Below are 12,937 nucleotides of genomic sequence, written 5' to 3'. Positions count from 1 at the left end.
CGCTATGATACGGAAAAAATACAGAATGTTCTTCACTGAACATAATTGCAGTTAATTATTTCCATTAGACGTAGACATCTTTTTTTGACAGTATTTCTTCTTAGAAAAGTTCTTAAAAATGTAGCACTCAGGTTAAATAAGTAATTATGAATTATGATAATAATAATAATAATAATTCAAATACGTTTTTCTTTTGCACCTATGTGCTCAGCACTTTTTGTAGTAAGCAACAGATTGGAGCGGCAGCTATTTTGATGATTAATTGATTTTTTGAGTCATTTTTTTAGGGAAGAATTCCCTGCTACCAGCTTTTCAAATGGAAATATTTTGTCTTTGAGAGTATTCTGAATACCCTCAAAGAGGACATTTGAGGATGTCACCCTGGGCTTTAGGAAACAGTGATCAAGGGATTATTCAATAATGAAAACAAACGTTAGAATCCTACTGCAGATGGGTGACAAATGAAAGGAAAACATATACAAGTCTCTTAATTATGTATTGAACAAGCAGAGCTGCTGCTCCAACTCTCCTAAAGAGATCAACATCATTCTTCCAAAGATTTTCACTCATTTGGTGTTTTGATGATGGTGGTAAAGGTCAGTCCAACATCTTTTAATATTCATCAAACCAGTCATTCTTTTTCTTCACTCATTTTCCTGTTTTTTACATACAGTATATACATATATATCTAAACATACAGCCTTGTAAAGTTTGGGAATTCCAGTTGTAAAAACAGTGATTTAAACATTTCAGTTGTCCGTACCTGCGTCCACCAGGCCTGGTTCTCCCCAGCTCTCCACGGCTGCTGCTGCTGTTGGAGGACCTGACTGTGTCACGGTGCAGAGGAACTGTGGGCCGCAGGGCTGAAATGACATGGCCAGGCTGGTGGTGGTGAATGCCTGCTCTTACAGAAGGGTATTGAGGTGGAGTGTAAACAGGTAGGCAGTGCCTGCTCTGCTCTTGTACTCCTCCTCCACAGGTCCGGGAACAGGTTGACCAGGGACCCCAGGAACCCCAGGAGCCCCAGGAGCCCTGAATTTCTCCATGCTCTGCCCTGAACTCCTGTTGGGGCTCTGCCCTCTGAGGAACCTGTATGGAGACATAACAACCTCAATTAGAGACACCACAGAGTGCAAAGACGCAGGGTTGTGCCACAAAAAGTGATTGCCAAGGATTGGTGGAAAACCTCCATCAGCAAGACATTAATCTCCCCAGATCATGGCCTTGTACAAAAGCTCAAGTCGGTGACCTCATCCCATCAACATGACTATCCTGCCCCACCGCCTCCCTCCACTGTTCATGAAATAGACCACTGTTCACATTTATAAAGCCTTGATTTGGCTGATTAGTGAATGTCTGTTAGTGGCCTATCCCCTATTGGCTACCTGAGTTTTTCACTGTTGACTCTATCCCTGTGTGCAACTTTGCCAGGGACGTATTAGCAATGATCACTGCACTCTCTGTTTGAGGAACCTGCCAGGAGGAGCCCTGTGCCAAGCCGGCTTTATCCGTGGAGCCGCGTGGAAATCCTGCTCTTTAAGGAGCACTTTGTCTCCATTCACAGCAACTTCTTTGGGCAAACACATGGCTGTAGTAAAAGCTCAGCTGCCTTTGACTTTTAGCGGATGGAAAGAGAATACAGAAGCAGTAGGGAGAGTTGGCAGGCAACTCTTTCCTTGTCAATCAGCCTGTGCAGCTATTCAGAGAGAACTCAGACCTCCCCCCACCCCCTTCACCCTGCTTCAGCCTTTGTAACTGAACGCCACTGTCATGTCTCGGGTCAGCCATAGGTCACACAGCTGGACTCCCGGTGGAAACACATAGAGCCGACTCGCACCAACTCCCTCCAAACTGACTGGAGAGTTGATCTGTCAGTCAGCGCCATCCGCTAGGTGTATCCGCTAGTTTCTTCCACTCGGCTCCTGTGGCTCCAAAGTTCAAAAGGTGGTTTGCTGACAGCTGACACTGGCCGTCTCTGTTTCACTGCAATCAACAGAACTGTTCACTCTCACTCTCATTACAAGTTAACAGATTAGCACCTGGGTCAGGTTCCCCCTGGGAGTATTGTCATTGGCAGAAGGAGCAGGAATAAAAGTCTATAACTTATCGTGACATTCGACTATGTTAACAAGATACCATCATGCATGCCAACTTTTGAAAACAAGCACTCCCCTAACCTATGCCAACCATGTGATTAAACTGATAGATAAAACAAAGACAAAGAAAGAAATTCCTGGAAATATTCAAGGGAAGTCTGCCATCATGAGAGCAGAGATGTCAGACAGATCACACATGTTGGAAGGTTTGTTCTTTTCCAGTAACACCACCTGCTACACAACTGCTGCTCACCTACCTTCCTGTGGTCTGTTGTGTGTTGGCAGTCTAGGGGGTCCGGCCAAAGCAACAGCAGCAGCACAGAAACTCTACATACAACAGACAGGATTGTTTACTGGTTATACTGGCAGTTTTACTCGAATTACATGATTGGTTCATGACAAAGAATGTATATCGGTAATTATATTAAAATACTGCTATTGTTAAATTAGTAAATCCATCATTGAAACAATCCCTCTGAAATTACCTGATAGTCCAGACACAGTTTTGCTGCATAGCTCCTGGACTCTTCGGGTTGGACACTGAAGTGAAAATAGAGAAGTTCACATTAGCATACACCTGAGGGCTAGTGACATTTTCAACACAACAGCCGCCTGTGTGGCCAAACTCCCAAGGCAGCGGAGAGTAAAACCCACATAAACTCCCATCTACAGAATAAAGTCTCACTTTTGTAGTCTGGCACAAATTATCTACACAACAAAACGTGTTAGAATATAAACTTTATCACTGGAGGCTATCTCTTGGATGTCAAAAATCCTGACACTTTTTACTTTACCACTACATTCAATTGCCTGACAATCCCTGAAGACAGCGACTCAGGGAAAAAAATAAACGACTTCTTGCCACTTGACCATGTGTGTTGACCTCTGACCTCTACTCTCCTAATGAGGGAGCCCCCCTGCTGAAATATTGCACCCCCCTTAGACAGCAGCCCTAAGGTCCAGTTGGAGGAGACACTTTCACCCCTCACCTCAGACCATATAACTCTGCCCTACTTTGCACTTCACTCACTGAACCAAACAAGATCATAAAGTCAAAAAGTCCTGCACATTTTACAATGTCCAAATCAAGACAAAAACAAGCTTGAGCTTCACAGTAAACACAAATGGATTATTAACAAAACTCTCCATTCATTTCAAATCAGCTATTCAGTGTAAATTACAGTGATTAATAATAACAGTGTTAATATTTATCAACGTACACAGCCCAGATATCATCATACCTGTAGATCACTGATGCGGGTATGGTGAAGTAGAGGTAACTTCACTGTAGTTTCTAACCAATTTATCCTACTCTGCAAGATTCCCTTCCAAGCGCAGGTATCCTCATGCTCGAAACATTAATCCAGGTGGAAATGCAGGGTTTCCCTCCAGAGACTTGGTGCTCAGCCATGAAAATCGGTAATATCGTACCCAGAGCTGTGCATCAAATCCTGGCGCAGTAGAAACTCCGGACCCTCATCATGGTGATTCCGGCGGTTCTGTTTTTACGCACAAAGACACAATGACAGAAAGCTGGAAAACGACACCATCTGGTGCGCCCCCTGCTGCAACTACTGCTCTCTTTCCCTCTCTGTGTGTGTGTGTGTGTGTGTGTGTGTGGCATGTAAATATGTAGGTGCGAGTCTCCTCCTTTTCCCAACCCTTGTGTGGCGCGCTTGGCTGTGTGTGTGGAAGACAGAAAGAGAGAAAGTTTTAGTTTTCCCAAATACTCAGTCCCACTGACTCTTACGTTCATCTCATATTGAATGTCTAAATTGGAGCCACAGGCAGCTATTGTGATCTCATTTATCAGCTGCAGTTCAAGCTCAAAGCTGCACCTGGCAGCTCAACTTTTTTTTGCATTTCAGAAAGTAAAAAAAAAATCCTATGTAAGGATCAGTTAACTGCCTTCATTACTTTTCTACTTTGTAGTGGTTTACAGTCTACCACACGACGGCAAAGGGGCCAATAATCGTATCTCTGCTGTTTAACATAAGAAGATAGTTTGCATTGTAACTTTTGATTAATTCTGCATTATTTTTTAACAAGAAACAGAGCAGCAATCACGTGAATAAAAATACAATATTGTATTTTTTCCTATTCCATTTATTAAAATTCAGCAAGATTAAAGGGTCAGTTTACTAAAAAAAAAGATTCTGCACAAGTGCAGGCAGAACTCCTCACTTTTCAATAGGACATTAGCATTGAGATCAGATTGAAGGAAAACATTTCCAAGAAGTGTTGAATCTAGGTTAACACATCTGTATATTTTTGTGCCACTAAAAGGATGATGATCTCAGAAGTAAAATAAAAAACGACTGAAGGGGAACGAGGAACATCCATATTGGTCTATAATTTACTGCAAGCAACCACCATCAGTTTGGTAAATTCAGATGGTAATGGTGGTGGTGGTGGGGATCGGCAGAGTTCAAGTGTTAAGCCTTAGTGTTTAGTCTTAAGCAGTGACCTGATTTAGGATCCTAGTGGCCTGAGGGTAGAAACTATTCCTGAGCCTCTCAGTGCTGGCCTGGTGTATCCGGTACCTTATTACTGACCGCAGCAGGGAGAAAAGGCCATTATCCAGGTGTTGGGATTCTTAATGATTCTGCTAGCCTTATTCTTGCAGCGCCTGGTGTAAATATCTTTTAGGCAGGGTAGAGCACCGCCTATTGTGTGTTCAGCCAATTGAACCTTGGTGCTGTTTCAGTACCAGGCAGTAATGTTCCCCGTTAGGAGCCTCTCTGTGGTGCAACAGTAAAAAATTCCTTAGTATTTGAAGGGAATTAGAATTTGGGTTTTTATTTTATTTCATAGGGATGCAATTTGACATAGTTCCAATACCGAGCATAGAACTGATGTGCTGCATGGAAAGTTTATGGTTATTGCTCATTTTTTCACTATTGGTCAGGTCTTCAGGTAGACCTTTCATTGTTATCTGTGATCAGGCCCATCATAGCTATGTCGTCAAACTTGATGATAGTGTTTGAGTCAAAAGTGGCTACACAATCGTGTGTGTACAGGGTGTATAGCAGGGGGCCTGTCAGGAAGCCAAGGACTCACATGCACAGTGAGGTGTTTAATTCCAGGTCCTTGAGCTTTGTGACAAGCCCAGAGGGAACTACAATGTTAAAAGCTCAACTGTAGTTAATGAACAATAATTTGTGGAAGATATGTGCTATGGTGTCTTCCGTTGATCAGTTAGGACAGTAAGCAAAGTGTAGTGGGTCCAGTGTGCTGGATAGTTAGGAACAGATTTAATCCTTAACCAGCAATTAAAAGCACTTCATTACTACAGATTTGAGTGATGCTTGACAGCAACCATACAGGCTGGTCTTGTTTTCTTGGGCACCGGAACGATGGTGGACTTCTTACTGGAAGCATGACAGACTGAGCAAGGGATGTATTCAATATCATTGTGAACCCTGACACTGGTTGGTCAGCACCTGGTTGAGGACCCGCCCACTGATACTGTCTGGTCCTTCTGTCTTTGGCCTTCAATTAAAGCATTATTAATCCACTACTGTTACACATGACCCATTGGAGGCCTCTCCAGATATTATTTGGAAAGGGGAGTCATTGTTGTCTGACACTGGACAAAAATGTGCAGTGATGTGCCATTAGACATACACTACACTGACAAAAATGCACAGTTGCCTGTGTGTCCCTGCATTCATAACTTACACTTGTTTGCAGTGAGAATTTAATTGTTTAAAATAATACTTTAACAAACCAGATAGATTACTGCACTGATAACTATGATGATGTTATCTGATTCACAGTAAATTTGTTAATTCAGAAGCAAGCAAAAATTAAAACTTGATTTTAAGCCTCCAACCAAAATGAAAGCAGGGTTGTATTTTTTGCAGTGCATGGCTCACAATAAACAATGCACTTGGTTTGTTCCAAGAGAAACTAATAGTTGGTCCTGTGAGGTGGAACAAATTGGCAGCCCTGTCTCCAGACTACACAAAAGTCTATCAGAGGGTCCAGCACATCAACACTGCAGCCTCAAAACCAGTGCTTTGGTTTGGTTTATTGCTTTTTATTCACCCAAACCGAAATTTTACACATAATATTGCATGGATTAAGCTTCTTACTAAGTCCAATTTTAGTGCAATTAGTAATGTGTCTTTAAGTTCACTCCACTGTTCTTACCCTATGAAAGTATATGTATGTGTGCAAAATGATGAAGGCAAACTAATGCTACTGTAAATGTTTTGTAACAGGTTGAGACATGTTTCTGGCAGTTATTGCTAAGTGTTCTGTTAAATGTGTATAACTAATTTAAAGGTAGTAAAATCAGACTGAGGGAAAGTGGGTGAACTGAAAATGTAATTATGTTACATAATGAACCAAGCACTACAGATGTTGAGTGTAAAGGCACTTAGGGGTGAAGCTGCACTGTGTGTACGTTCAAGCAGATAATCACTGAAAAAGTGCATATGTAGAAAAAAAGGGACAATTTTCACACAAACACAATTACACTGTTTTGCTTTTCAATACCTGAGCCCCTCTTAGCTGATCTCCACAGTGTGTTGGCAAAACCAAAGCCGAAAATGATGTTGCAAAAGGATCAAAAAACACAAACAACTTCCAAAATATGTCAGCATCAATACTAAATTCACTTAAAAGTAGTGTCAATCAACATGTAATAAGCAAAGCAAGAAATGGATAAACTAACAGCTAAAGATAAACAGTGGTGCTTCGGGCAACAGATCGTAAAAAGACTAGAAAACAAAAAAGCTGTAACTGTATACAGAACTTTAGGATGTAGTTGCACATACAAAGTGTTAGTATTAGAACACATTACTAGGACAAAGTATATCACTATATATGAGCATCAAGTGCAAAAGTTGACACTTTGGCTTTAGGGCTAGCACTAGAAAAAGGTTCATAGTGTCTGAAATAGAAATCATGAATGTATGTGAGGTATATGTAATGGCAATCTAACCATTATGGTTTGAGATATTTACAGCTGGAAATTTTGGCCCGATGGTTGTTGTGTGGCCTGGAGAAAGGTGAATGTGAAAATTAAGTTCAATAGAAATCTAGCCTTTTTTCCCCAAAATCCTGTCAGGGATCAAAGGCAAGACCATCTAAAATAATATGAATGCTTCTCTGACGACTAACATACCATGATTCATACCTAATTTCACAGGAAACTGGCTATAAATTGTCAGTATCTTATCTTGCTGCTAACAGAGCAAAAATATGATGATAAGAATGAGGCTGTTGCTCATGTGGTGTCTTCTCTCTGCCAAAAAGGAAAAAAAGATGTTTATTCATGATGTCAGTGTCAGGCTGTATAAAGAACAAACACTATTTTCAATTCAAGCAACAGATTGATTTTGGGTTATTACTCACCAACACATGTGTTGAGCCTTCTTGACTGTGTGGGCTTCAGGAAGCACTGCATTGTCTGGGCTTCTAAGCTCCTTTCCTAAAGATGAGACGTTGCTCTCACTGTCGCTCTCTGTCTCTACATCTCCCAGGAATGCTGTCACTAGTTCTGGAGTTCTATCAGTCATTTGGGACTAGACTCCTTTCACAATGGTGACAGCCATCCCGTTGTTACAAAAAATGTCAGGGAGTGTTGGTACAAAGCGATGCTGCTCAAAATAAACACGCTGCAGCTTTTTGATAGTAAACATATGCATCTTGTGGAGCAAAGGATGGATGAGTAAGATTAAAGCAGTAGTTTCTCTGCTCAAGAATACTCTGAAAGTTAAAACAATATCTCATTAACTATTGGTCTTAATGTCATTGAAAACTTGGAGAAAAACAACCCAGCTCTTAGAAGGGATAAACTAATTTACAAACTAATTTAATGTTCAACTTTACATTGAGTGCTCAACACCATTGAACAATGCACTAATCTCCAGTGGATGACATTGGACAGCAGTACCTATCAGCTTCTTGTTGTGTGTGTGTGGAGCTTTTTGACACTCCATCCCTGCAGTTACTCCTCCAGGTTGCTGCTCTGTTCTCAACTGGCATGCCTATTTAAATAAGGGTTAAAAACATATTTTGCAGGACGGTCTGAGCGAGCAGAGCAAGAACAGGTGGTGAGGACTCGACGAAGCATCTACGCCTTCAGGGACATTCCTGAGTTCACACTACCCAGAGAAGACAGTACATTTACAGTTTCATTTTTGAAAGCTGTATTTGAAGGTCCAGTCAATCACACAGTGGACTGATTAAAGAAACGTCTGTCTTCTTCACTCCTGCTGTAGACACATTTCTATTGAACACAACCATGTAAACCATGTATGCCAACTGAGTGTTAATACAGAATCTTTTAATACTAAGTACAATACAGAAAAATCAGTGGTAAACAAAGAAAAGTCCATGTCCTTGTGTGCCCCTCTTTTAATGTCAGGCAGGAGAAAGTGAGAGAACGATGCATGAAACAAGATTTAAGACACAGATAAATCATCAGAGTCTCCAGAAAAGAGACACTAGTCATTTCCAGCTGATGATGGTGAAGAGGGGTCATTCAGAAGGCTTTTAAAGTGCAGAGGATGCTCAGTAGGGACCACAATGCACTGCAAGTCCCTTTAACTTTCTTCAAGTACAATACAGCTCCAAGCATTGACGAATCAGACAGCGTGTTTTCAGTGAAAATCTACATTCAATCAAGATGCCTTTGTCATCAGAATTTCTTTAAAATAAGTCTACATCCATCTTTAGAGAGAACTTCCCAGTCAGGAATATACCCTTCAGTTCCAAAGATGTTAATAACTGATAAAGTCACTAAGTGATGATGTGTTATACTGTAGATGAAGTTTAAGATGGAGCACTAGGGGCGCCCCGGGGAAAGCCATGTCCATATGTGTGCATGAGTGTGTGTAAGAGTGAACCTTTGGTCCTCTTCACTTGGTCTCGGAGAGCTTTGCAAGGCTGGCTTGGCGGAAGGCCGTTCGGTCCCTCATCTCAAACACACAGTCCCTCACCATCTCTGCAAACATGGAGGGCCAGAGCTTGTGAAGAGCCTCGCCCTTCAGATTGGTGTCTGAGGCCCTTTGGACCAACTCCTGGAGGTACTGCTGTATCATGGCAGCACGCTCTGATGACTCCACAGTGCCCTCCTGTGAGGAAAAGAAGAGAATATAATTTATGTTGATTTGGTTTAACTGACTGTAATAATTACTTTAAGATGATGTGCAAAGGTAGGAAAATCACAGAAGGACACAGTAAAGTATGCTCACTACATTTTTAGCAACATTTTGAACCAATATAGAGCTAGATAATTGGATTTGGGAATTATGGAGGTAGGGTATCAGAGAGAGTGCACTCAGCAGATCTATCATAATGTGAAATGAATGTTTATGTGTGGTTTTTGATCCAGGATATTTAGACTGTTACAGCAGAAAATATATTATTTTGGAACCAAACAGTTTGATTCTATACAGGTATAAAGGTAAGAAGAAAAAAGAAAGAAAAAAAAACTATTTCTTTAATCACATTAAAAATGTTACCATGATGCACATTTATAGCTGAACAAGATGAAACAAAAATATGAGTGCAATTCTATGGAAGCCTGCCATATTAAAATTGTATCTGCATTTGTGCTGCTGCAGGCTTTCCACCACTAACATGACAGATGCCATATGGTGCCTAAAATGTTGTAATGCTCTACTTTAAATTATTGGTATTGTTTGTTGACAGAATTAAGCTTCACAACTGCTGAATGGGCTGTACCGTACCATATACCATTAATTTAGTGTTGAGAATACTGAGAGTGAGTTCTGACTTAACTAAGTAATGTTTGGGACAAGGAGTAAGTGTGGGTCATGTTAGCTGTATTGTTGACGATGTTGGTTTTGAGATCCCAGAACTAGTATTGAGCCAGTTGTCAGGGATGTAGGGTTAATATGCCATGTCAGCCTAGGCAGTGAATGTTGACAGAGTTTTTTTTTAATATAAATTCAAACGTTTCAGTTACTTAAAACATGTTCTGAAACCACTAGGCTGTAAATTTAGCAAGCTGTCTTGAAAAAAACTACAGAGAACTGACTTCGGGGCTCTCTGCACTGCAGTCTCGGCTTGGATAGTTGAACAACGCTCTGCTCAGGCCTTCTCCTAGGAGCTTCCCGTTGTCTCGCAGCTCCTCCGGACTCAGTCCTGCCCGCCGGCCACGCCCCTCCAATAGGAATTGCAGCTGACGCTTCCTTCAGGGTTAAGAGAGAGAACAGTTAGTCACTGACCAACACAGGAGGTGGGGAGAGGGGCACAATGGCAGCAAGTGAATGACATCAGGGTAATAAACATGTGTTCCTGTGTCCATCAAATAACACTTTTACTTTTCACCATTAAGAAATCCATCTAAATGGAAAGCAGATACAGCACAGACAGCTCAGAGGACTGGCTGCCATGAAATTCTTTACAACACTATAATTCATGATATGACAGCTACCAACCCGGCAATTTCAATACATTTCACCAAATGCCAATGTTTTAATTTCAATTCAAAAAACGTCCCTACAGGGCAAGTTGTCCAAACACATACATCATACACAACTTAGCACAAGATCCATTTCTCCTACACGTTCTCCATGAACCATGAGAAGAAGAAAGAAAGATGCGTTTTTCACCCATATCACTCAGCAGCAGGATGTTTACACTTACAACAGCAGGAGACTTTTAAATGGAACTACATCAAATGTTGCTACTGATCAGTATGAAATTTGATGTGATACTCTACTGCACCAACATGTTCCGCAGGCCAGTGCCAGGACGCTGACACAGTCTCTGCAGAGGAGGCTGGAGGCAAACATTCCATATAGGATAAGCCTGTTTTTGTGTGTGTGTGTGAGTGCGTGCCTGCGTGTGTGTGTTTGTCTGTGCCGAAAGGCATTGCCTTGTGTCAGTCACACATTGTGCTGACTATCAAGGAACTGTAAAAACACGTTTAAGTAAAATAGAAGTGTATGTGTGTGTGTTTTGCATAAACAGTATTTGTGTGCATGTTGAGTTTGTGAGAATCTTGTGGGGATCAGAAAAAGTATCCTTTTGTTGGATCTTATGTATCCATCAAAGGACCAGTGTGTAAGATTTACAGGCATCTATTAACAAAAATGGAAGATAATATTCAAGTAGGCTATGTTTTGATTGGTGTATAATCACTTGAAAATAAGAATTGTGTTTTCGTTACCTTAGAATGACACCTTTATAACAACAAGCTTGGTGGGGGGTACAGTGGAGGGGTATTCAGTTGGTTGCAACCTGCAACCTCACCACTAGATGCCACTTAATAAGGTAATTATTGCAACAGAAGTTATGATTATAATGTGGTTTGATTGTCGCAAAATCTACAATTGACAGTCTTCTATACTAAATTCAATTAAGCATAATGAAATCATGAAGGCTAGGGCTTTCCTCTACACACTGACCTGACTGGAAAATTAACCAAAATAAGAAAATAAAATTCATAGGATATACAGTCTACAGAAGGAAGGTTTTGAAAAATCAGAGGTCAAATCTGACAGCACTTTGTGTAACAAATGGATACAATTGACAATGATTCTGCTGTGTATTATCTATTCGTAACAAGATATGTATGAATCAGGATGAGATGCAGCCAAGAGCCAGTTAGTTAACCAGTTCATTTTCAGCATGATTCTGAAGGAGCAACTGAGGACACCGAAGCAGGTCAACTTTATTACTAGACTCATATGATGTTAAACTGCTACTACCCTACTACTAGCAATTCAGTTCTATAATTTTCTCCATCATAACAGCAGTTGTTATGGGAGCTAAAGTGCACTTACAGTAATACAGCTCTCTTAGCCAGTCATCTGATTCAGCCTCTGCCAGTTTTCCAATCTTTCGAGAAGCTTTACTTTTCACAATTTACAGTCTAGCCAGTGCCCATAACCAACCACAGCATTATAACCATTCTAGAAAAAAACCTTCTTGTGCATGAAAAATTCAGCAGATTTTTTCTTTGGAAGGATGTTTTTCATTGACCCAGAGTGACAGATCTGAGGAGCTTTGGCTGGGGAGAGTGAGGAATGTTTGTGTCCAAGTGCCAAGTACCCACCCTTACCCTGAGAGACACAGTCTAATTCCACTGGCTCTTTGGTGCCAGGCTCTGTCTCGCTGTCTCACACAAACATGCACTGCCACATACAAATGTACACACACAATGTTCCAGACAGGCATGCATGTACATGTAGCCTGCACACTCATCATGAGTTATAACTCAAACATATACACATTTGATAATCCATACATTAAAACATACAGAACCCAGGACACACTCAAGAAGTGGAAGTTCCTGATAAATTTCAGTAAATTGTGTCTGAGATCAAGTTCTCACCTGGACTCCTCTAGCAGCAGAAGGAGCCGGCAACGTGGAGTTTCAGTGGCTGCTATGTGACCCAACGTCCCAAACACACGCTCTGCAGCAATCACATCATTCATGGTTACCTAGCGTGAATATAGAAACAAACATGTCATATATACATATAATAGTAATCAATGTGTATCTCACGTCCAATCACAAATGAGTTCTAATTAATGGACACATCCTCAGGTAGGTCAATACAGGAGTTATGGTCTTACAGAGGCAGCAGGAGATGCCCCCTTTATAAACCAGGAGGACCCCATGAATTCACTGATCTGGTTCTTCTCACCTCTTGGCCATTGATCCTCTGCAGGTTGAGGTGGTGGAGGCGGTAGATGACAAAGGAGCGCCACAGAGCCAAGCTGACCACTAGGTTACCTTCGGGGTGGATGGTCAGCTGATCCAGACGCCTCACCTGAGCCAGGGCCGCCAGCTGGGGCAGACGGCTGATGTTGGTTTCCAAGAAGATTAGGTGCTGTAGAAGAAGGCAAAA

General features: G+C 41.3%; 2 protein-coding genes across 2 annotated transcripts in view; both read right to left on the bottom strand.

Moving 5' to 3' along the window:
• Positions 1-2,610, bottom strand: part of LOC128358754 (thrombospondin type-1 domain-containing protein 4-like) — a 38,070-nt gene extending 35,460 nt beyond the window's left edge. The window contains exons 1-3 of the mRNA XM_053319139.1: positions 2,582-2,610; positions 2,354-2,423; positions 764-1,089 (exon numbers count right to left, since the gene is read on the bottom strand). Coding sequence (XP_053175114.1) covers positions 764-1,089; positions 2,354-2,423; positions 2,582-2,610 — 425 coding nt within the window. The remainder of the gene's footprint in view (positions 1-763; positions 1,090-2,353; positions 2,424-2,581) is intronic.
• Positions 2,611-8,968: 6,358 nt separating this feature from the next.
• LOC128355102 (leucine-rich repeat-containing protein 49) overlaps positions 8,969-12,937 on the bottom strand; it is a 32,452-nt gene continuing 28,483 nt past the window's right edge. Inside the window, exons 14-17 of the mRNA XM_053315340.1 lie at positions 12,734-12,919; positions 12,418-12,527; positions 10,114-10,267; positions 8,969-9,184 (exon numbers count right to left, since the gene is read on the bottom strand). Of these exons, the coding sequence (XP_053171315.1) occupies positions 8,969-9,184; positions 10,114-10,267; positions 12,418-12,527; positions 12,734-12,919 (666 nt within the window). The remainder of the gene's footprint in view (positions 9,185-10,113; positions 10,268-12,417; positions 12,528-12,733; positions 12,920-12,937) is intronic.

Source organism: Scomber japonicus, chromosome 1, assembly GCF_027409825.1.
Source record: "Scomber japonicus isolate fScoJap1 chromosome 1, fScoJap1.pri, whole genome shotgun sequence".
Taxonomy (NCBI): domain Eukaryota; kingdom Metazoa; phylum Chordata; class Actinopteri; order Scombriformes; family Scombridae; genus Scomber; species Scomber japonicus.
This window is presented reverse-complemented; position numbering and strand designations above follow the sequence as displayed.